Source organism: Phyllobates terribilis, unplaced genomic scaffold (genome assembly GCF_046119375.1).
Source record: "Phyllobates terribilis strain yellow unplaced genomic scaffold, ASM4611937v1 Scaffold_1__5_contigs__length_1240528914, whole genome shotgun sequence".
In the NCBI taxonomy this organism is placed as follows: Eukaryota; Metazoa; Chordata; class Amphibia; order Anura; family Dendrobatidae; genus Phyllobates; species Phyllobates terribilis.
The window spans coordinates 281,460,005-281,482,246 of NW_027362761.1; the positions used below are offsets into that span (position 1 = coordinate 281,460,005).

General features: G+C 44.4%; 1 protein-coding gene across 2 annotated transcripts in view; it reads left to right on the plus strand.

The window, feature by feature from the left end:
- The window catches only part of SRRD (SRR1 domain containing), a 51,436-nt gene extending 30,628 nt beyond the window's left edge, over positions 1–20,808 (plus strand). The window contains exons 3-8 of one of the 2 annotated variants that reach the window (XM_073673086.1): positions 9,318–9,358; positions 10,260–10,477; positions 13,631–13,729; positions 14,369–14,520; positions 14,600–14,645; positions 18,939–20,808. In XM_073673086.1, coding sequence (XP_073529187.1) covers positions 9,318–9,358; positions 10,260–10,477; positions 13,631–13,729; positions 14,369–14,520; positions 14,600–14,645; positions 18,939–19,130 — 748 coding nt within the window. In that variant the 3' untranslated portion in view covers positions 19,131–20,808. The remainder of the gene's footprint in view (positions 1–9,317; positions 9,359–10,259; positions 10,478–13,630; positions 13,730–14,368; positions 14,521–14,599; positions 14,646–18,938) is intronic. The other variant, XM_073673092.1, reaches the window with a different exon arrangement.
- The last annotated feature ends 1,434 nt before the right edge of the window (positions 20,809–22,242 follow it).

Sequence of the window (22,242 nt, forward strand, 5' to 3'; positions counted from 1 at the left end):
GCTGCAACAGCCTCTGACACAGGTATAACCATAGCTGCAACAGCCTCTGACATAGGTATAGCCATAGCTGCAACAGCCTCTGACACAGGTATAACCATAGCTGCAACAGCCTCTGACATAGGTATAGCCATAGCTGCAACAGCCTCTGACACAGGTATAGCCATAGCTGCAACAGCCTCTGACACAGGTATAGCCATTTCTGCAGCAGCCTCTGACGCAGGTATAGCCATAGCTGCAACAGCCTCTGACACAGGTATAGCCATAGCTGCAACAGCCTCTGACACAGGTATAGCCATAGCTGCAACAGCCTCTGACACAGGTATAGCCATAGCTGTTACAGCCTCTGACACAGGTATAGCCATAGCTGTTACAGCCTCTGACACAGGTATAGCCATAGCTGCAACAGCCTCTGACACAGGTATAGCCATAGCTGTTACAGCCTCTGACACAGGTATAGCCATAGCTGCAACAGCCTCTGACACAGGTATAGCCATAGCTGCAACAGCCTCTGACACAGGTATAGCCATAGCTGCAACAGCCTCTGACACAGGTATAGCCATAGCTGCAACAGCCTCTGACACAGGTATAGCCATAGCTGCAACAGCCTCTGACACAGGTATAGCCATAGCTGCAACAGCCTCTGACACAGGTATAGCCATAGCTGCAACAGCCTCTGACACATGTATAGCCATAGCTGTTACAGCCTCTGACACAGGTATAGCCATAGCTGTTACAGCCTCTGACACAGGTATAGCCATAGCTGCAACAGCCTCTGACACAGGTATAGCCATAGCTGTTACAGCCTCTGACATAGGTATAGCCATAGCTGTTACAGCCTCTGATACAGGTATAGCCATAGCTGTTACAGCCTCTGACACAGGTATAGCCATAGCTGTTACAGCCTCTGACACAGGTATAGCCATAGCTGCAGCAGCCTCTGACATAGGTATAGCCATAGCTGCAACAGCCTCTGACACAGGTGTAGTCATAGCTGTTACAGCCTCTGACACAGGTATAGCCATTACTGTTACAGCCTCTGACACAGGTATAGCCATAGCTGCAACAGCCTCTGACACAGGTATAGCCATTACTGTTACAGCCTCTGACACAGGTATAGCCATAGCTGCAACAGCCTCTGACACAGGTATAGCCATAGCTGCAGCAGCCTCTGACACAGGTATAACCATAGCTGCAGCAGCCTCTGACATAGGTATAGCCATAGCTGCAACAGCCTCTGACACAGGTATAGCCATAGCTGCAACAGCCTCTGACACAGGTATAGCCATTTCTGCAACAGCCTCTGACACAGGTATAGCCATAGCTGCAACAGCCTCTGACACAGGTATAGCCATAGCTGCAACAGCCTCTGACACAGGTATAGCCATAGCTGCAACAGCCTCTGACACAGGTATAGCCATAGCTGTTACAGCCTCTGACACAGGTATAGCCATAGCTGTTACAGCCTCTGACACAGGTATAGCCATAGCTGCAACAGCCTCTGACACAGGTATAGCCATAGCTGCAGCAGCCTCTGACACAGGTATAACCATAGCTGCAGCAGCCTCTGACATAGGTATAGCCATAGGTGCAACAGCCTCTGACACAGGTATAGCCATAGCTGCAACAGCCTCTGACACAGGTATAGCCATTTCTGCAACAGCCTCTGACACAGGTATAGCCATAGCTGCAACAGCCTCTGACACAGGTATAGCCATAGCTGCAACAGCCTCTGACACAGGTATAGCCATAGCTGCAACAGCCTCTGACACAGGTATAGCCATAGCTGTTACAGCCTCTGACACAGGTATAGCCATAGCTGTTACAGCCTCTGACACAGGTATAGCCATAGCTGCAACAGCCTCTGACACAGGTATAGGCATAGCTGCAACAGCCTCTGACATAGGTATAGGCATAGCTGCAACAGCCTCTGACACAGGTATAGCCATAGCTGCAACAGCCTCTGACACAGGTATAGCCATAGCTGCAACAGCCTCTGACACAGGTATAGCCATAGCTGCAACAGCCTCTGACACAGGTATAGCCATAGCTGCAACAGCCTCTGACACAGGTATAGCCATAGCTGCAACAGCCTCTGACACAGGTATAGCCATAGCTGCAACAGCCTCTGACACAGGTATAGCCATAGCTGTTACAGCCTCTGACACAGGTATAGCCATAGCTGTTACAGCCTCTGACACAGGTATAGCCATAGCTGTTACAGCCTCTGACACAGGTATAGCCATAGCTGCAACAGCCTCTGACACAGGTATAGCCATAGCTGTTACAGCCTCTGACATAGGTATAGCCATAGCTGCAACAGCCTCTGACACAGGTATAGCCATAGCTGCAACAGCCTCTGACACAGGTATAGCCATAGCTGCAACAGCTTCTGACACAGGTATAGCCATAGCTGCAACAGCCTCTGACACAGGTATAGCCATAGCTGCAACAGCCTCTGACACAGGTATAGCCATAGCTGTTACAGCCTCTGACACAGGTATAGCCATAGCTGCAACAGCCTCTGACATAGGTATAGCCATAGCTGCAACAGCCTCTGACACAGGTATAGCCATAGCTGCAACAGCCTCTGACACAGGTATAGCCATAGCTGCAACAGCCTCTGACACAGGTATAGCCATAGCTGCAACAGCCTCTGACACAGGTATAGCCATTACTGTTACAGCGTCTGACACAGGTATAGCCATAGCTGCAACAGCCTCTGACATAGGTATAGCCATAGCTGCAACAGCCTCTGACACAGGTATAACCATAGCTGCAACAGCCTCTGACACAGGTATAGCCATAGCTGCAACAGCCTCTGACACAGGTATAGCCATAGCTGCAACAGCCTCTGACACAGGTATAGCCATAGCTGCAACAGCCTCTGACACAGGTATAGCCATAGCTGCAACAGCCTCTGACACAGGTATAGCCATAGCTGCAACAGCCTCTGACACAGGTATAGCCATAGCTGCAACAGCCTCTGACACAGGTATAGCCATAGCTGCAACAGCCTCTGACACAGGTATAGCCATAGCTGTTACAGCCTCTGACACAGGTATAGCCATTACTGTTACAGCCTCTGACACAGGTATAGCCATAGCTGCAACAGCCTCTGACACAGGTATAGCCATTACTGTTACAGCCTCTGACACAGGTATAGCCATAGCTGCAACAGCCTCTGACACCGGTATAGCCATAGCTGCAACAGCCTCTGACACAGGTATAACCATAGCTGCAACAGCCTCTGACATAGGTATAGCCATAGCTGCAACAGCCTCTGACACAGGTATAGCCATAGCTGCAACAGCCTCTGACACAGGTATAGCCATTTCTGCAACAGCCTCTGACACAGGTATTGCCATAGCTGCAACAGCCCCTGACACAGGTATAGCCATAGCTGTTACAGCCTCTGACATAGGTATAGCCATAGCTGCAACAGCCTCTGACACAGGTATAGCCATAGCTGCAACAGCCTCTGACACAGGTATAGCCATAGCTGCAACAGCTTCTGACACAGGTATAGCCATAGCTGCAACAGCCTCTGACACAGGTATAGCCATAGCTGCAACAGCCTCTGACACAGGTATAGCCATAGCTGTTACAGCCTCTGACACAGGTATAGCCATAGCTGCAACAGCCTCTGACATAGGTATAGCCATAGCTGCAACAGCCTCTGACACAGGTATAGCCATAGCTGCAACAGCCTCTGACACAGGTATAGCCATAGCTGCAACAGCCTCTGACACAGGTATAGCCATAGCTGCAACAGCCTCTGACACAGGTATAGCCATTACTGTTACAGCGTCTGACACAGGTATAGCCATAGCTGCAACAGCCTCTGACATAGGTATAGCCATAGCTGCAACAGCCTCTGACACAGGTATAACCATAGCTGCAACAGCCTCTGACACAGGTACAGCCATAGCTGCAGCAGCCTCTGACACAGGTATAGCCATAGCTGCAACAGCCTCTGACACAGGTATAGCCATAGCTGCAACAGCCTCTGACACAGGTATAGCCATAGCTGCAACAGCCTCTGACACAGGTATAGCCATAGCTGCAACAGCCTCTGACACAGGTATAGCCATAGCTGCAACAGCCTCTGACACAGGTATAGCCATAGCTGTTACAGCCTCTGACACAGGTATAGCCATTACTGTTACAGCCTCTGACACAGGTATAGCCATAGCTGCAACAGCCTCTGACATAGGTATAGCCATAGCTGCAACAGCCTCTGACACAGGTATAGCCATAGCTGCAACAGCCTCTGACACAGGTATAGCCATAGCTGCAACAGCCTCTGACACAGGTATAGCCATAGCTGCAACAGCCTCTGACACAGGTATAGCCATTACTGTTACAGCGTCTGACACAGGTATAGCCATAGCTGCAACAGCCTCTGACATAGGTATAGCCATAGCTGCAACAGCCTCTGACACAGGTATAACCATAGCTGCAACAGCCTCTGACACAGGTACAGCCATAGCTGCAGCAGCCTCTGACACAGGTATAGCCATAGCTGCAACAGCCTCTGACACAGGTATAGCCATAGCTGCAACAGCCTCTGACACAGGTATAGCCATAGCTGCAACAGCCTCTGACACAGGTATAGCCATAGCTGCAACAGCCTCTGACACAGGTATAGCCATAGCTGTTACAGCCTCTGACACAGGTATAGCCATTACTGTTACAGCCTCTGACACAGGTATAGCCATAGCTGCAACAGCCTCTGACACAGGTATAGCCATTACTGTTACAGCCTCTGACACAGGTATAGCCATAGCTGCAACAGCCTCTGACACAGGTATAGCCATAGCTGCAACAGCCTCTGACACAGGTATAACCATAGCTGCAACAGCCTCTGACATAGGTATAGCCATAGCTGCAACAGCCTCTGACACAGGTATAGCCATAGCTGCAACAGCCTCTGACACAGGTATAGCCATTTCTGCAACAGCCTCTGACACAGGTATAGCCATAGCTGCAACAGCCTCTGACACAGGTATAGCCATAGCTGCAACAGCCTCTGACACAGGTATAGCCATAGCTGCAACAGCCTCTGACACAGTTATAGCCATAGCTGTTACAGCCTCTGACACAGGTATAGCCATAGCTGTTACAGCCTCTGACACAGGTATAGCCATAGCTGCAACAGCCTCTGACACAGGTATAGCCATAGGGTCAACAGCCTCTGACACAGGTATAGCCATAGCTGCAACAGCCTCTGACACAGGTATAGCCATAGCTGCAACAGCCTCTGACACAGGTATAGCCATAGCTGCAACAGCCTCTGACACAGGTATAGCCATAGCTGCAACAGCCTCTGACACAGGTATAGCCATAGCTGCAACAGCCTCTGACACAGGTATAGCCATAGCTGCAACAGCCTCTGACACAGGTATAGCCATAGCTGCAACAGCCTCTGACACAGGTATAGCCATAGCTGCAACAGCCTCTGACACAGGTATAGCCATAGCTGCAACAGCCTCTGACACAGGTATAACCATAGCTGCAACAGCCTCTGACACAGGTATAACCATAGCTGCAACAGCCTCTGACATAGGTATAGCCATAGCTGCAACAGCCTCTGACACAGGTATAACCATAGCTGCAACAGCCTCTGACATAGGTATAGCCATAGCTGCAACAGCCTCTGACACAGGTATAGCCATAGCTGCAACAGCCTCTGACACAGGTATAGCCATTTCTGCAGCAGCCTCTGACACAGGTATAGCCATAGCTGCAACAGCCTCTGACACAGGTATAGCCATAGCTGCAACAGCCTCTGACACAGGTATAGCCATAGCTGCAACAGCCTCTGACACAGGTATAGCCATAGCTGTTACAGCCTCTGACACAGGTATAGCCATTACTGTTACAGCCTCTGACACAGGTATAGCCATAGCTGCAACAGCCTCTGACACAGGTATAGCCATAGCTGTTACAGCCTCTGACACAGGTATAGCCATAGCTGCAACAGCCTCTGACACAGGTATAGCCATAGCTGCAACAGCCTCTGACACAGGTATAGCCATAGCTGCAACAGCCTCTGACACAGGTATAGCCATAGCTGCAACAGCCTCTGACACAGGTATAGCCATAGCTGCAACAGCCTCTGACACAGGTATAGCCATAGCTGCAACAGCCTCTGACACAGGTATAGCCATAGCTGCAACAGCCTCTGACACAGGTATAGCCATAGCTGCAACAGCCTCTGACACAGGTATAGCCATAGCTGCAACAGCCTCTGACACAGGTATAGCCATTACTGTTACAGCGTCTGACACAGGTATAGCCATAGCTGCAACAGCCTCTGACATAGGTATAGCCATAGCTGCAACAGCCTCTGACACAGGTATAACCATAGCTGCAACAGCCTCTGACACAGGTATAGCCATAGCTGCAGCAGCCTCTGACACAGGTATAGCCATAGCTGCAGCAGCCTCTGACACAGGTATAGCCATAGCTGCAACAGCCTCTGACACAGGTATAGCCATAGCTGCAACAGCCTCTGACACAGGTATAGCCATAGCTGCAACAGCCTCTGACACAGGTATAGCCATAGCTGCAACAGCCTCTGACACAGGTATAGCCATAGCTGCAACAGCCTCTGACACAGGTATAGCCATAGCTGTTACAGCCTCTGACACAGGTATAGCCATTACTGTTACAGCCTCTGACACAGGTATAGCCATAGCTGCAACAGCCTCTGACACAGGTATAGCCATTACTGTTACAGCCTCTGACACAGGTATAGCCATAGCTGCAACAGCCTCTGGCACAGGTATAGCCATAGCTGCAACAGCCTCTGACACAGGTATAACCATAGCTGCAACAGCCTCTGACATAGGTATAGCCATAGCTGCAACAGCCTCTGACACAGGTATAGCCATAGCTGCAACAGCCTCTGACACAGGTATAGCCATTTCTGCAACAGCCTCTGACACAGGTATAGCCATAGCTGCAACAGCCTCTGACACAGGTATAGCCATAGCTGCAACAGCCTCTGACACAGGTATAGCCATAGCTGCAACAGCCTCTGACACAGGTATAGCCATAGCTGTTACAGCCTCTGACACAGGTATAGCCATAGCTGTTACAGCCTCTGACACAGGTATAGCCATAGCTGCAACAGCCTCTGACACAGGTATAGCCATAGCTGCAACAGCCTCTGACACAGGTATAGCCATAGCTGCAACAGCCTCTGACACAGGTATAACCATAGCTGCAACAGCCTCTGACATAGGTATAGCCATAGCTGCAACAGCCTCTGACACAGGTATAACCATAGCTGCAACAGCCTCTGACATAGGTATAGCCATAGCTGCAACAGCCTCTGACACAGGTATAGCCATAGCTGCAACAGCCTCTGACACAGGTATAGCCATTTCTGCAGCAGCCTCTGACACAGGTATAGCCATAGCTGCAACAGCCTCTGACACAGGTATAGCCATAGCTGCAACAGCCTCTGACACAGGTATAGCCATAGCTGCAACAGCCTCTGACACAGGTATAGCCATAGCTGTTACAGCCTCTGACACAGGTATAGCCATAGCTGTTACAGCCTCTGACACAGGTATAGCCATAGCTGCAACAGCCTCTGACACAGGTATAGCCATAGCTGTTACAGCCTCTGACACAGGTATAGCCATAGCTGCAACAGCCTCTGACACAGGTATAGCCATAGCTGCAACAGCCTCTGACACAGGTATAGCCATAGCTGCAACAGCCTCTGACACAGGTATAGCCATAGCTGCAACAGCCTCTGACACAGGTATAGCCATAGCTGCAACAGCCTCTGACACAGGTATAGCCATAGCTGCAACAGCCTCTGACACAGGTATAGCCATAGCTGCAACAGCCTCTGACACATGTATAGCCATAGCTGTTACAGCCTCTGACACAGGTATAGCCATAGCTGTTACAGCCTCTGACACAGGTATAGCCATAGCTGCAACAGCCTCTGACACAGGTATAGCCATAGCTGTTACAGCCTCTGACACAGGTATAGCCATAGCTGTTACAGCCTCTGATACAGGTATAGCCATAGCTGTTACAGCCTCTGACACAGGTATAGCCATAGCTGTTACAGCCTCTGACACAGGTATAGCCATAGCTGCAGCAGCCTCTGACATAGGTATAGCCATAGCTGCAACAGCCTCTGACACAGGTGTAGTCATAGCTGTTACAGCCTCTGACACAGGTATAGCCATTACTGTTACAGCCTCTGACACAGGTATAGCCATAGCTGCAACAGCCTCTGACACAGGTATAGCCATTACTGTTACAGCCTCTGACACAGGTATAGCCATAGCTGCAACAGCCTCTGACACAGGTATAGCCATAGCTGCAGCAGCCTCTGACACAGGTATAACCATAGCTGCAGCAGCCTCTGACATAGGTATAGCCATAGCTGCAACAGCCTCTGACACAGGTATAGCCATAGCTGCAACAGCCTCTGACACAGGTATAGCCATTTCTGCAACAGCCTCTGACACAGGTATAGCCATAGCTGCAACAGCCTCTGACACAGGTATAGCCATAGCTGCAACAGCCTCTGACACAGGTATAGCCATAGCTGCAACAGCCTCTGACACAGGTATAGCCATAGCTGTTACAGCCTCTGACACAGGTATAGCCATAGCTGTTACAGCCTCTGACACAGGTATAGCCATAGCTGCAACAGCCTCTGACACAGGTATAGGCATAGCTGCAACAGCCTCTGACATAGGTATAGGCATAGCTGCAACAGCCTCTGACACAGGTATAGCCATAGCTGCAACAGCCTCTGACACAGGTATAGCCATAGCTGCAACAGCCTCTGACACAGGTATAGCCATAGCTGCAACAGCCTCTGACACAGGTATAGCCATAGCTGCAACAGCCTCTGACACAGGTATAGCCATAGCTGCAACAGCCTCTGACACAGGTATAGCCATAGCTGCAACAGCCTCTGACACAGGTATAGCCAAAAGCTGCAACAGCCTCTGACATAGGTATAGCCATAGCTGTTACAGCCTCTGACACAGGTATAGCCATAGCTGTTACAGCCTCTGACACAGGTATAGCCATAGCTGCAACAGCCTCTGACACAGGTATAGCCATAGCTGCAACAGCCTCTGACATAGGTATAGCCATAGCTGTTACAGCCTCTGACACAGGTATAGCCATAGCTGTTACAGCCTCTGACACAGGTATAGCCATAGCTGCAACAGCCTCTGACACAGGTATAGCCATAGCTGTTACAGCCTCTGACACAGGTATAGCCATAGCTTTTACTATAACTTTTCTCTTTCTCTTGTTATATTTAACAGGGCGGATTTGCAAGCATCTGACTTTTGGGCCTCTTCTCAAGGTAAGAAAGTTGGGACCCAGAGACTATAAACGCTACATTTTAATAGCAGAATTGATGCCACAAGCCTTGAAGCTGAATTTTCCCAGAATATATAGCTGTTTCTATAGAGGACATGGCTGAGTTTATTCTGTTTGTCTTCCACATGTTCTTGGCGATTACTATCTGTAATATCACTGATGTCTGTTTATGGTATCTTTATTGCCCCTATGTGTACCAATAACTTTTATTGCTATCACTGACAACCACTAATGAGTATTGTTATGTAAGTGACTAAAATGTTCCATCTAAAATTTGTTTTATCGGTTGTAGTGGATAGAGCTCATTGGGATATGTGACTCGGCTGGAAGCCGATATTTCATATTTAGCAGGCACTTGGCATTATGTCAGAGGGCAACTGAAAAAGATAAGCTCTGAGGGACCAGACCATTAAAGAGGAATTAAACTTTCTTCTTGATTTTTCTTATTTACCAGGCACTGCATTTACCTGCAGACCTGTGAGTGTCCACATCCAGAGCCCCCAACAAATCGTGTAGTTGACCTCTGAGAAATCCGCAGCTCAGCTGAGCACTTCCCGGGTGTCTGTTGTGTGATCACTGGGGGTCTCAGCACATGGGCCACCACTGGTCTGCAGGTACATGCAGTGCCTGGTAAAGATGAAAAATCAAGAAGAAAGTTTAATTCTTTAATGGTCTGGTCCATATATTGCATGGATATGACAGGTCCCTCAGAGCCTATCGTTTTCTGTTGCCTTCTTCTCTTCCATAAAGCCACCGCACATTAAGGTCATGTGCATCATAACTTCTCAGGTTCTCTCAAATATGTTTTTTTACCTGCTTTTAATCTTACCTCCCAAGACAATTGTTTACTAGTTTATCAGCAATTACTTATACATTATCCTTAGGTTGTCTACTGAAATGTCAAGATTTATCACCAGTTACTTCAGATGACTGCAGTGTTAATGAGAAGATAATGAAGAACCTGAACCTTGAGGGCCCCATATCTACCCACATTTCTCTCCAAGACTATGACTGTGTGTGCTATGGCCTGGGAAACTTTACATCCTGTGTTATATCCCGACACCAAATGGCCTTCCTACTTTTATTCCTGGAACGATTTAAGGTGATAATTGATCATTATGGAAGACATCGTATCTGTGAGGCTCTGATCGCTGGAGCCTCCACTGGTCCTTTTCTGGTCCTATGCACAGCAGAGATGCTCCTATGTATGGCACCAGGTCATATGGAGTGGAGCTGTGCAGATGAGAAATCTGAAGGGGACACAGCCCCTTCTTTCTATTGATCGGAGGGGCGCTGTGGTCAGACCCCAGCCTATTACTGATGCAATTTCCTATGTCAATTTTTTTTTCTCATGACAAAAAGCATCAAAATCTGTCTGGCTTACATTAGAAGTGATATTTTCAATGTCCCGTGTACACTGGGGACCACCCCTGCTTGTTATGTGCAGCTTTATTTGGCAATTAAGTCATACGTAGAAATACTTATTGATGTTGCAATTGGCTACAAAGCTGCATGTGACAAGTAGATGGCACTAACCTTTGTCCTGAAACACCATTAGACAAGTGTTTATGGCAGCATAGAATATATCTTTTCACTAATCCTGATATATTATTAAATGAAGTGATTTATATCTTTACTGCCGCTTTACTTTTTAGTTATAGTCTTAGATTTTGGAAAAGAGAAAAGCCAACTCAGCACGTTAGTAGTGTTGTTTGTCTGAGTGCACAGAGATTTGTGAAAGCCCAGATTCTGATGACATATGAAGAACATTCAGCATCACTGTGTACATGTGCAAAGAAGACCTTGGATTTATTGCTTACGTGCAACGAGAGAAAAGAGCTTGCATGTCAACGGGCAATGCGTCTCTAACTTATAGTTTTTTTCAAGCGCTTGAAAAAACTATACGTTTGAAAAAGATTGCCATTTGACATGCAAGTCAACAAGCTCTTTTATCTTGTTGCACGTAAGCAATAAATCCAAAATCATCTTTGCACATACAGTCATGGCCGAAAGTGTTAGCACCCTTGAAATTGTTCCAGAAAATGAAGTATTTCTCCCAGAAATTTATTGCAATTGCACATGTTTTGTTATACACATGTTTTTATTTCCTTTGTGTGTATTGAAACAACACAAAAAAACTGAGAAAAAAGCAAATTGGACATAATTTCACGCAAAACCCCAAAAATTGGCCGTACAAAATTGTTGACACCTTTCCAAAATTGTGGGTAAACTACTTTGTTTCAAGCATATGATGCATATGATGCTCGTTAAAACCAGTACTGTGGAGTCGGTACCCATTTTGGTGGAGTCGGTATAAAATGTGCCAACTCCAACTCCTAAAATATATAATAAATTGGGTACAGAAGTTCAATGCAGTTTGTGGGGAATATTTTTTCATAAGAATTTGAGAAAAGTTCTGAAATGTCCTATAAATGTCTGTCCTATTCCTGATCTAAGGGTCTAGACTTTTAGCTGAGATGAATCTGTGCTACAGTAAATTTATCACTTAAACATGAGCCATGTATGAGGGAGTCGGAGTCGGTGTCATGGAATTTGAGGAGTCGGAGGTTTGGCTTACCGACTCCACAGCCCTGGTTCAAACTCACCTGTGGCAAGTAACAGGTGTGAGCAATCTGAAAATCACACCTGAAACCAGATAAAAAGGGGAGAAGTTGACTCAATCTCTGCATTGTTTGTCTGTGTGTGCCACACTAAACATGGAGAACAGAGAGAGGAGAACTGTCTGAGGACTTGAGAACTGAAGGTGTTAAAACAGATCTTGATGTTCCTTTGTCCATGATGCGCAACATAATCAAGAAGTTTACAACCCATGGCACTATAGCTAATCTCCCTGGATGAAAAGATAGAGAAATTGGTGAAAGGTTGCAGCGCAGAATAGTCCGGATGGTGGATAAGCAGCTCCAATCAAGTGCCAAAGAAATTCAAGCTGTCCTGCAGGCTCAGGCTTCATCAGTGTCAGCGTGAACTATACGTCGACATTTGGATGGAGTCAAACGCAATGGCAGCAGACCCAGGAAGACCCCACTGCTGACACAGAGACATAAAAAAGCTAGACTGCAGTTTGCCAAAATGTACATGAGTAAGACAAAATCCTTCTGGGAAATTGTTTTGTGGACAGATGAGACCAAGATAGAGCTTTTTGGTAAAGCACATCATTCTACTTTTTACCAAAACAGAATAAGTCCTATAAAGAAAAGAACACAGTACCTACAGTCAAATATGGTGGAGGTTCAAAGATGTTTTGGGATTTTGCTGACTCTGGCACTGTGTGCCTTGACTGTGTGCAAGGCATCATGAAATCTGAAGATTGCCAAAGGATTTTGGGTCACAATGTAGTGCCTAGTGTCTGAAAGCTGGGTTTGTGTCCTAGGTCATGGTTCTTTCAGCAGGACAATGACCCCAAACATACTTAGAAGCACCAAGAAATGGATAGAAAGAAATCACTGGAGAGTTCTGAAGTGGCAGCAATGGGTCCGGATCTAAATCCCATTGAACACCTGTGAAGGGATTTTAATATTACTGTTATGAGAAGGCGTCCTTCAAATATGAGAGATCTGGAGCAGTTTGCAAAAGAAGAGTGGTCAAAAATTTCCGTTGAGAGGAGTAAGAATCATGTTGATGGTTATAGGAAGCGATTGATTGCAGTTATTTATTCCAAAGGGCTTGCAACCAAATATTACATTGATGGGGCCAACAATTTTGTCCAGCACACTTTTTGGGTTTTGTGTGAAATTATGTCCATTTTACCTTTTTTCCCTGTTTTTTTTGTGTTGTTCCAATACACACAACGGAAATAAACATGTGTATAACAAAACATGTGATTGCAATAACTTTCTGGGAGAAATACTTCATTTTCTGGAACAATCTCAAGGGTGCCAGCACTTTCGGCCATAACTATATATCTGGTGATGCTGGACTTTCTTTAAATTCTCAGATTATGGATTACCCAAAGGAATAATGCACTCTGTAGTTAATACGCACCATAATCTCTTGCTGTCTTTATAGTGGACCACCACTGGATAATGCTGACAATGAAATCATCTCTTAGGGCACATAATGCATGTAGTGTTCTAGGCTCTTGTTTTCTCTCCACAGTTATTTTGTCCTTGTCCTTGTGGTTGAAATATGGAGATTTCAAGGGCGTCAGTGACATAAATCAGAAGGATCAGATTATAGTGATGGGTCTGGACCTTGACATCATTTCGGTGTTTTTGCTCTCTTTTTCTCCATTCAGATCCCCAGACACCAGTGCTATGTTTTTGATCCCATATTTTCTCGGTTGGAGATCGCTGTACTCCAGGAACTAGGGCTGACACGTGTGATGAAAAATGAAGTAAGTTTTGTCAATTCCAGATAGATTACAAGAGTAAAGCCTAATAAATATCCCCTAATTAATATCTATGCTTGGATTGGCCATGCGATCATGTATATTTCATCTAAAAGAGGGGGTTAAACCACTGTTACACCCATCTGGTAGCAACAGGCTTTTAGTTTCCTTATTTTATCAGAGGGTCAATATAAGGGGCCCATAAATTTGAGTGACGTATCACTGATCTGTCATGTACATAAGGCCTAAAGACCCCAATACTCATGAGATAACTATTGTCCGAACAATGGTTTGGCTGATGACTATCTTCCCTGACTCCGCTATACACAGAAATGCTTGGCTCTTCTGAGCGCTCTTGTGCTCTCTGTTAGCGAGCCGCTACCAGACTCTTCTATCCGCTTATCTCCTGGAGGACAAATGTATCGTTGGAAATCCAGGGATCCTTCTTCCCCCCCAACATCATGTGTCAGGGAAAAGTCAGGAGGTCCCCCTACACATATTCACAGGTTCTGATGACTTTTGTCTAATGTGTATAGCAGCCATTAGAATCATCTTATATCTTTAAAACCTTCAGTCGCTGTTATCTGCATTTGTTGCTGATGCACGCGAACAATGAGGCTGTGATGTGTTTCTGCTCCATTACAGGAGGGGAAGCATGCTGTCCGAAAGCCCACCGTGTTCTTTATGCTGCATTGTGGCAAGGCGCTGTATAATAACTTGCTATGGAGGAACTGGTCAAGTGATGCTTTGTCACAAATGATCATCATTGGCAATAGTTTCAAGGGAATAGAAGAACGGTAAGTAATTTGAGTAATTTGCCGCATTATTCGTTTGAGAAGAGTATATTTCCTTTTTCACCGTGATCTTATATTATAGGTTGGTTTCCAGAATCCTGCAGAGAGATTACATTTATATATATAAGGTAAACTCCATTTAACTATCTTACTCAATATTAATAATAATAATCTTTATGTACAGTGCTGGCCAAAAGTATTGGCACCCCTGCAATTATGTCAGATAATACTCAGTTTCTTCCTGAAAATGATTGCAATCACAAATTCTTTGGTATTATTATCTTCATTTAATTTGCTTGCAAGGAAAAAACACAAAAGAGAATGAAGCAAAAATCTAATCATTGATCATTTCACACAAAACTCCAAAAATTGACCAGACAAAAGTATTGGCACCCTCAGCCTAATACTTGGTTGCACAACCTTTAGCCAAAATAACTGCGAACAACCGCTTCTGGTAACCATCAATGAGTTTCTTACAATGCTCTGCTGGAATTGTAGACCATTCTTCTTTGGCAAACTGCTCCAGGTCCCTGATATTTGAAGGGTGCCTTCTCCAGACTGCCATTTTGAGATCTCTCCACAGGTGTTCTATGGGATTCAGGTCTGGACTCATTGCTGGCCACCTTAGAAGTCTCTAGTGCTTTCTCTCAAACCATTTTATAGTGCTTTTGGAAGTGTGTTTTGGGTCATTGTCCTGCTGGAAGACCCATGACCTCCGAGGGAGACCCAGCTTTCTCACACTGGGCCCTACATTATGCTGCAAAATTTGTTGGTAGTCTTCAGACTTCATAATGCCATGCACACGGTCAAGCAGTCCAGTGCCAGAGGCAGCAAAGCAACCCCAAAACATCAGGGAACCTCCGCCATGTTTGACTGTAGGGACCGTGTTCTTTTCTTTGAATGCCTCTTTTTTTTTTCCTGTACACTCTATGTTGATGCTTTTTCCCAAAAAGCTCTACTTTTGTCTCATCTGACCAGAGAACATTCTTCCAAAACGTTTTAGGCTTTCTCAGGTAAGTTTTGGCAAACTCCAGCCTGGCTTTTTTATGTCTCGGGGTAAGAAGTGGGGTCTTCCTGGGTATCCTACCATACAGTCCCTTTTCATTCAGACGCCGGCGGATAGTACGGGTTGACACTGTTGTACCCTCGGACTGCAGGGCAGCTTGAACTTGTTTGGATGTTAGTCGAGGTTCTTTATCCACCATCCGCACAATCGTGCGTTGAAATCTCTCGTCAATTTTTCTTTTCCGTCCACATCTAGGGAGGTTAGCCACAGTGCCATGGGCTTTAAACTTCTTGATGACACTGCGCACGGAAGACACAGGAACATTCAGGTCTTTGGAGATGGACTTGTAGCCTTGAGATTGCTCATGCTTCCTCACAATTTGGTTTCTCAAGTCCTCAGACAGTTCTTTGGTCTTCTTTCTTTTCTCCATGCTCAATGTGGTATACACAAGGACACAGGACAGAGGTTGAGTCAACTTTAATCCATGTTAACTGGCTGCAAGTGTAATTTAGTTATTGCCAACACCTGTTAGGTGCCACAGGTAAGTTACAGATGCTGTTAATTACACGAATTAGAGAAGCATCACATGATTTTTCAAACAGTGCCAATACTTTTGTCGACCCTCTTTTTTTAGGTTTGGTGTGGAATTATATCCAATTTGGCTTTAGGACAATTCTTTTTGTGTTTTTTCATTGAAGACAAATTAAATGAAGATAATAATACCAAAGAATTTGTGATTGCAATCATTTTCAGGAAGAAACTGAGTATTATCTGACAGAATTGCAGGGGTGTCAATACTTTTGGCCAGCACTGTATATAGCACCAACATATTCCGCAGCCTATCTATTAATCTACACTGTGTTACAAATTATTATGCAAATAATATTTTCTCAGATTTTCCCAAATTACCTATATGAATTGCAGTCATTGTAATTTTCCAGTCAAATAACTATTAGAGTACAATTGAAAGGTTTTTGTACAAACTGCCTATGATAACAGTATATTTTTAAAAAAATAAAAAACTCAAACTGCACTCAAAATGCATGTTCCAAATTATTATGCACAGCAGAGTTTTCAACCTTTTCATTTTAATAAAGAATAAAAAATGGTCATTTTTGAAATTATAAGCATTAGCAGGTTATTACAAACTGAAATCAAACAGTTTTCAACTCAAAACTTTATTCTAGGTGATGTTACATTTGCACATAGGACCCCTTGTTCGAAAGGAGCTTCTGAACTCTCTCGTCCATTGAATTTGTCAGGTTTTGGATGGTTTCTGCTTCAATTGTTTTGTATGAGGACAGAATACCCTCCCAGAGCTGTTGCTTAGATGTGAACTGCCTCCCGCCATCATAGACACTCCTTTTGATGATGCTCCAGAGGTTCTCAATGGGGTTGAGGTCAGGGGAGCATGGGGGCCACACCATAAGTTTGTCCCCTTTTATGCCCATAGCAGCCAGAGATGCAGATGTTTTATGTGCAGCATGAGACGGTGCATTATCATGCATGAAAATGATCTTGCTGCGGAATACACGGTTATTCTTCTTGAACCATGGCAGGAAGTGCTGTTTGAGAAACTCAACATACATTATGGAGTTCATCTTTACCCCTTCAGGGATCCTAAAGGGGCCGACAATCTCTCTCCCCATGATTACAGCCCAAAACATTACTCCACCTCCTCCTTGTTGGCGCTGTAGCCGTGTTTGCGTGGGGTATCCATCAACCAGCCATCCTCCACTCCATCCATCTGGACCATCGAGCGTTGCACGGCACTCATCGGTGAACAAAACAGTTTTGAAGTCAGTCTTCATGTATTGTTTGGCCCACTGGAGCCGTTTCTGCTTGTGTACAGTGGATAGAGGAGGTCGACAGGATGGCGTATGCACAGCTGCAAACCTCTGAAGGACCCTGCATCTTGTTGTTCGGGGGACGTTGGAGGCACCAGCAGCTTCAAAAACTTGTCTGCTGCTATGACAAGGCTTTTTTGCCGCTGCTCTTTTAACCTGACGTAATTGCCTGTAGGAAAGAGTCCTCAATTTTCCCTTATCAGCACGCACACGTGTGTACTGTGAATCAGCTACATACTTCTTGATTGTGCGATGATCAGGATGAAGTGTCTTGGCAATGTTGATTGTAGTCATGCCTTGACCTAAACACTCCACAATTTGTTGCTTCTCAGCAGCCGACACATCCTTTTTCTTTCCCATTTTGGCAGAAAATGTAGGCTGCTTAATAATGTGAGAGAGCCTTCTTAAGTAGTCTTGCCTTTCATTGGACACACCTGCCAAACTAATTAGCACAGGTGTCTGCAATTGCTTACAGTGATATAAAGAGCCCTGACACACATCGCCATCATTGAGTTTAACTGACAAACAAAAAAATTCTTCCCTTATCACTCCTAAACACTTTTTGCATAATAATTTGGAACACAGTGTAGTGTTAAAAATCCATAATATCTACCATTCTAGACTTTTTAAGATCTTATGTTATTTCTGGACTTTGGATCGCCAGTATTTAATCTGATGATCGATTGCTCAGATAGAAAATGCAGAGCAGAAGGGTCAGGTTTCATTGACTGTTGTTTTTCTGACATTATGACCAGTATCTCCTATACAGATTCTATATGTTCCGTTCCTTCTTTTTCTTCAACTATATATAATTGTGATGTTTCAAGATTAAACATGGTTTGGCAGAAGATGGAAACATCATTCTTATTTGGGTACATGATAAATTGCTAAAATGTATATCTTACCAGGTTTCACAAGAATAACTGCATAATTATTAAGTAAATCTCTTAAAACTGATGAGGCTGGTGTATTTACTTTGAAAATCCATGTCAGAAAGCCATCTAATACTTTTTTTTAAATTTGAGTCCAAGTATATTATGTTTCTGCCCACCCAGCCTGACTGAGAGCTGCAGCTTGTACTGAGCAGTTTGAGATGTTCTCAGGGAGGAGGGACACTGAGGAGCAGTTTATTGTGGGTTACTGTTCAGGGGTGTATACAAAAATCATAGTAACTAACTGCTATCTTGCAATATTTAAAATGACCCCTGACGTGTCCTTTATTTTCCATCAACTTAGCGTTCATTGTATTCTTGTAATGTTTCTTTTATAGGAAGTTGCAGCTTCAATTTTTCATCTAGAGCTTCAAAACCTTTGCCTCACTTCTCATAATGATTCGTAATTGATGAAATGATTTCATAATTGATGAAACTCCTACAGCCACCACTGGGGGGAGCACTCTATGTGTATTTATGTAGCTCCTACTGAGCTCAGTAGGATCTCCACAAATCTCTTTACACCAAGCTCCCTCTACTGGTGGCTAATTGTGATGCGAAGCAGTAGTAGCTCAAGGCCCAGCCCCATGTCTCTGGAAGCTCCGCTACTGCTAGTAATGTTTTGTATTTCCACAGAGTTTACAAGTTGTAGAAGAAATGCCATTTCCAGAAAGTAATCACTACAGTGATGTTTTCAACGACACATCCATTCACAGCTTTCCTATGGCGGAACTGAAACGTTTACCTAAAGAAACATGGCTATCTCAAGATGAACCTAAATACCAAGACTGTGAAGACCTGGAAATAATTCTCTGCCCCACTAGATAGTGACTGTTTCAGTAGATGCATATCATCAGAAAGACATTGGGTTATTTCTGAGTCATCGCCAGTGAAGAAGCTTTTCCAGAAGTGGAGTCTGGTTTACCTGATGTACTAGACGTACAAGTATAAAGACATGGCAGATCCCTCCATACACACCTGGTTCCATAAGGCTATGTTCACACATCATGGTTTTTTCAGCATTCATTTTCTGCAGCAAAACCTGATCTCTTGCCAGGAGGTTGTTCAGGATTATTGTTGCTGTTTTGCTTTTTTTTGTGCGTTTTTTTTCAGCGTTTTTCTCACTGTCCTTTTTTCTCTGTTATGCATGTACATAAAGTTCAGAGAAAAAAAAATCTCATTCTGGTTTAGGCACAAAAAAAACTGAAAAAAACATGATGTGTGAACATAGCCAAAGTTCAGCTTTGCTTCCACCACAGAAGCATGAACACAGGTCACCAATGCAAGACATATGTGAAACCATATTAACCAGAATTTCAAATGTAACAGTTGGGGGGAGGTGAATTGTTCAGGAATAGTTTACCTAAGACACTGGCAGTGCATAGAGTTTGTATGACACTATTTACTTTCACACTATGGGGTCTGCCATTGAGTTGCTCAGGGCATTGTTCAATTTCACACCTGCCTGGGCCACATGTATTGTTCACAGGATGGATAGATATGTTAAAGATATGCAAATGATGACAAAATGGAAACATTTTTTAAATATCTCCATTTATTCAGCATTGAGTATAAGTGCCACGTGCAGAAGTACATGCACTTACATGCCTCAGCTGCTATCCTGTTCCAGGAGCCGTTTTTCAAATCAACAGTACTGGGTTGCATGTTCCTTGTGCTACTGTGAGCAGCCTGTGTGGCCTAAACGTGTTACCATGTCGTGCAGTGTCTTCGGACTTGTCTCTCATCGAGGACAACTGGGATGTCATTGTTTGGCAATTGCAAAAACAGCTGCCAGCAGCGGATCTTGATGATTTGTGTGTCCAAGTTCATTCAACGTGGCAGAACATTCCTCAGACAACCATTAATAACCTCACAGGTAGCAGCCAAGTTGTAAAGTGTGTATATTTCTGCATGTGGCTCATACTCGATACTGAATAAATCAAAATGTTTTGAAATTTTTCTTTCCATTTTTCTGTCATTTTCATAGCATTAATATGTGTATTGATTTTGTGATTTCTTTAATTCCACAACTTTTCCTTGTTAGTGTTCCATTGTAGAGGAGAGTATATGAAGTTATTTTAGTATAAATGTTGTAGCAAAATAGTAAGTAAAGTCCTATGTGTCACTAAGGAGCCTGATCTCTGTGATGTAAGTCCTGGAAGAGAGTGCTCCGTTAACAAGAAGTTACCAAGAGGATTTTTAGTGGACAGGATTCTGGGTCCTGGATTTAGGAGCGACCAAAAGAGCTTGAGTGGGAATGGTCACGCCCATACATTCCAATCCAGGGCTTGCAGGTCCTATAAAAGGCAGCTGGGTTGGCTCAGGTGGGTGTGACGTGCTGGAGCTGGAGAGTAACCAGTAATGGTGATCACACTGAGCCTAAAGCAAAACCTGTATCGCTGTGATTTTTCATTATTTCGTTTGTGCCGAAAAAGGCTGTTTTTTCATTTGAGAACTGTGAAAGTTTATGTAGTTTAATAAACCTCACACTGTTTGGACACAAGAACCCGGTGCCTGTGTGAACTCTAGTGCCTACCTGAGACATTACATTGCCAGGAACCCCTTATTGTTTATTGTGTCCATGTCATCAATTTCTGATGTGAGATTTGATAATAGCATTTCCAGACTAAGAGCGGGGAAGAAAAAGAAAATGGTAATATTTTTTCATCTTGGTAATATTTTGTATTACTTTTACATTGTAAATAAATGGTTTTGACAATATTGTTTCAGTATAGAGTTTTTCTTCCTGTCCTAGTGCAGTGATTGAGCAGTCTAGCCTCATCAGTGGTGTACTGAGTATGTCGTCACTCATAGCAGTCCATTACTTTGCATGTTATTGGCAGCTCACTGGTCAGCTCTTCTGACATGTCCGTTTTAGTAAATACCGGTACTTACATTCCTCATGAAATAACAATTTGGGAAACCTCTATTCTCATAACTCTATGTTGTGCCTTTCCTCCATTATTCCTCCTGAATATCTATGAATAAATTGACAACTGGATGTCACCATTCCTCTTGTCAAAGAGATGTGTCCCAAAATAGTCTGAAATTGTCAGTAGTGATTGGACAATGTTATCCTGTGTAGGGACACACCTCCATTTGGTTGCACTCAGTTGTCAATTTATTGATACATTTCTAGGGATAATGACAGAGAAACAGCACCATGCAGTGTTCTAGTAAAAGATGTTGTTGAATTGTTGTTTTATTATGAATGTGTTATTATGTTATATTATTTCCTAAAGCAGACTGTAAGGAGAATGTCCAGATATCATTTATCCAATTCATGACTGGGCTATTTACCCCCTTCCTGACCAGGGACATTTTTAGGTTTCATCGTACATGTCCTTACCCCTTGACATATATTTACCGTACGTCCCTGCCTTTGATGCCAGCTCAAACGCTGAGCCCCCATCTTTCCCCGCACTTGATGGCTGATTTAAAGATTTTTAAAAAATCTTTAACTTTAGGCCTTTTAGAGATCATTTCATCTTCAACTTGCTTAACTATTCACGATAACAGTAATTTTGACCAGGGGTGCCCAAACTTTTACATGCCACTGTATTTTATCTCCAGCTACAATGGAATTTCAGCTGTCAGGCTGCATATCAGAGCTGTCTGGGTTTCCTAGGACCTAGCAACTCCTGTTCCCTCCCTGCACCCAGTGATCACAGGGTTTGGAGGTGGAAGCACAGTCAGTTTTTCCTAATCTGTATACACAATGCTAGTTCAGTTCTGTGTTTACAGACATCTAGAAGATAGACATGGTAATGGCTGGTGTCTAGGATGTCTGGTGGTGTGACAGTCAGCTTCCCTCTGCCACAGCTTCACAATCTTATGAAAGCTCATTAGATTGCTTGAACTTTTTGAAACATCATTGAAGGGACACATGTGGACTACACAGACATTTAAAGTCTATGGGCAGTCCAGAAGTAGTTAAATA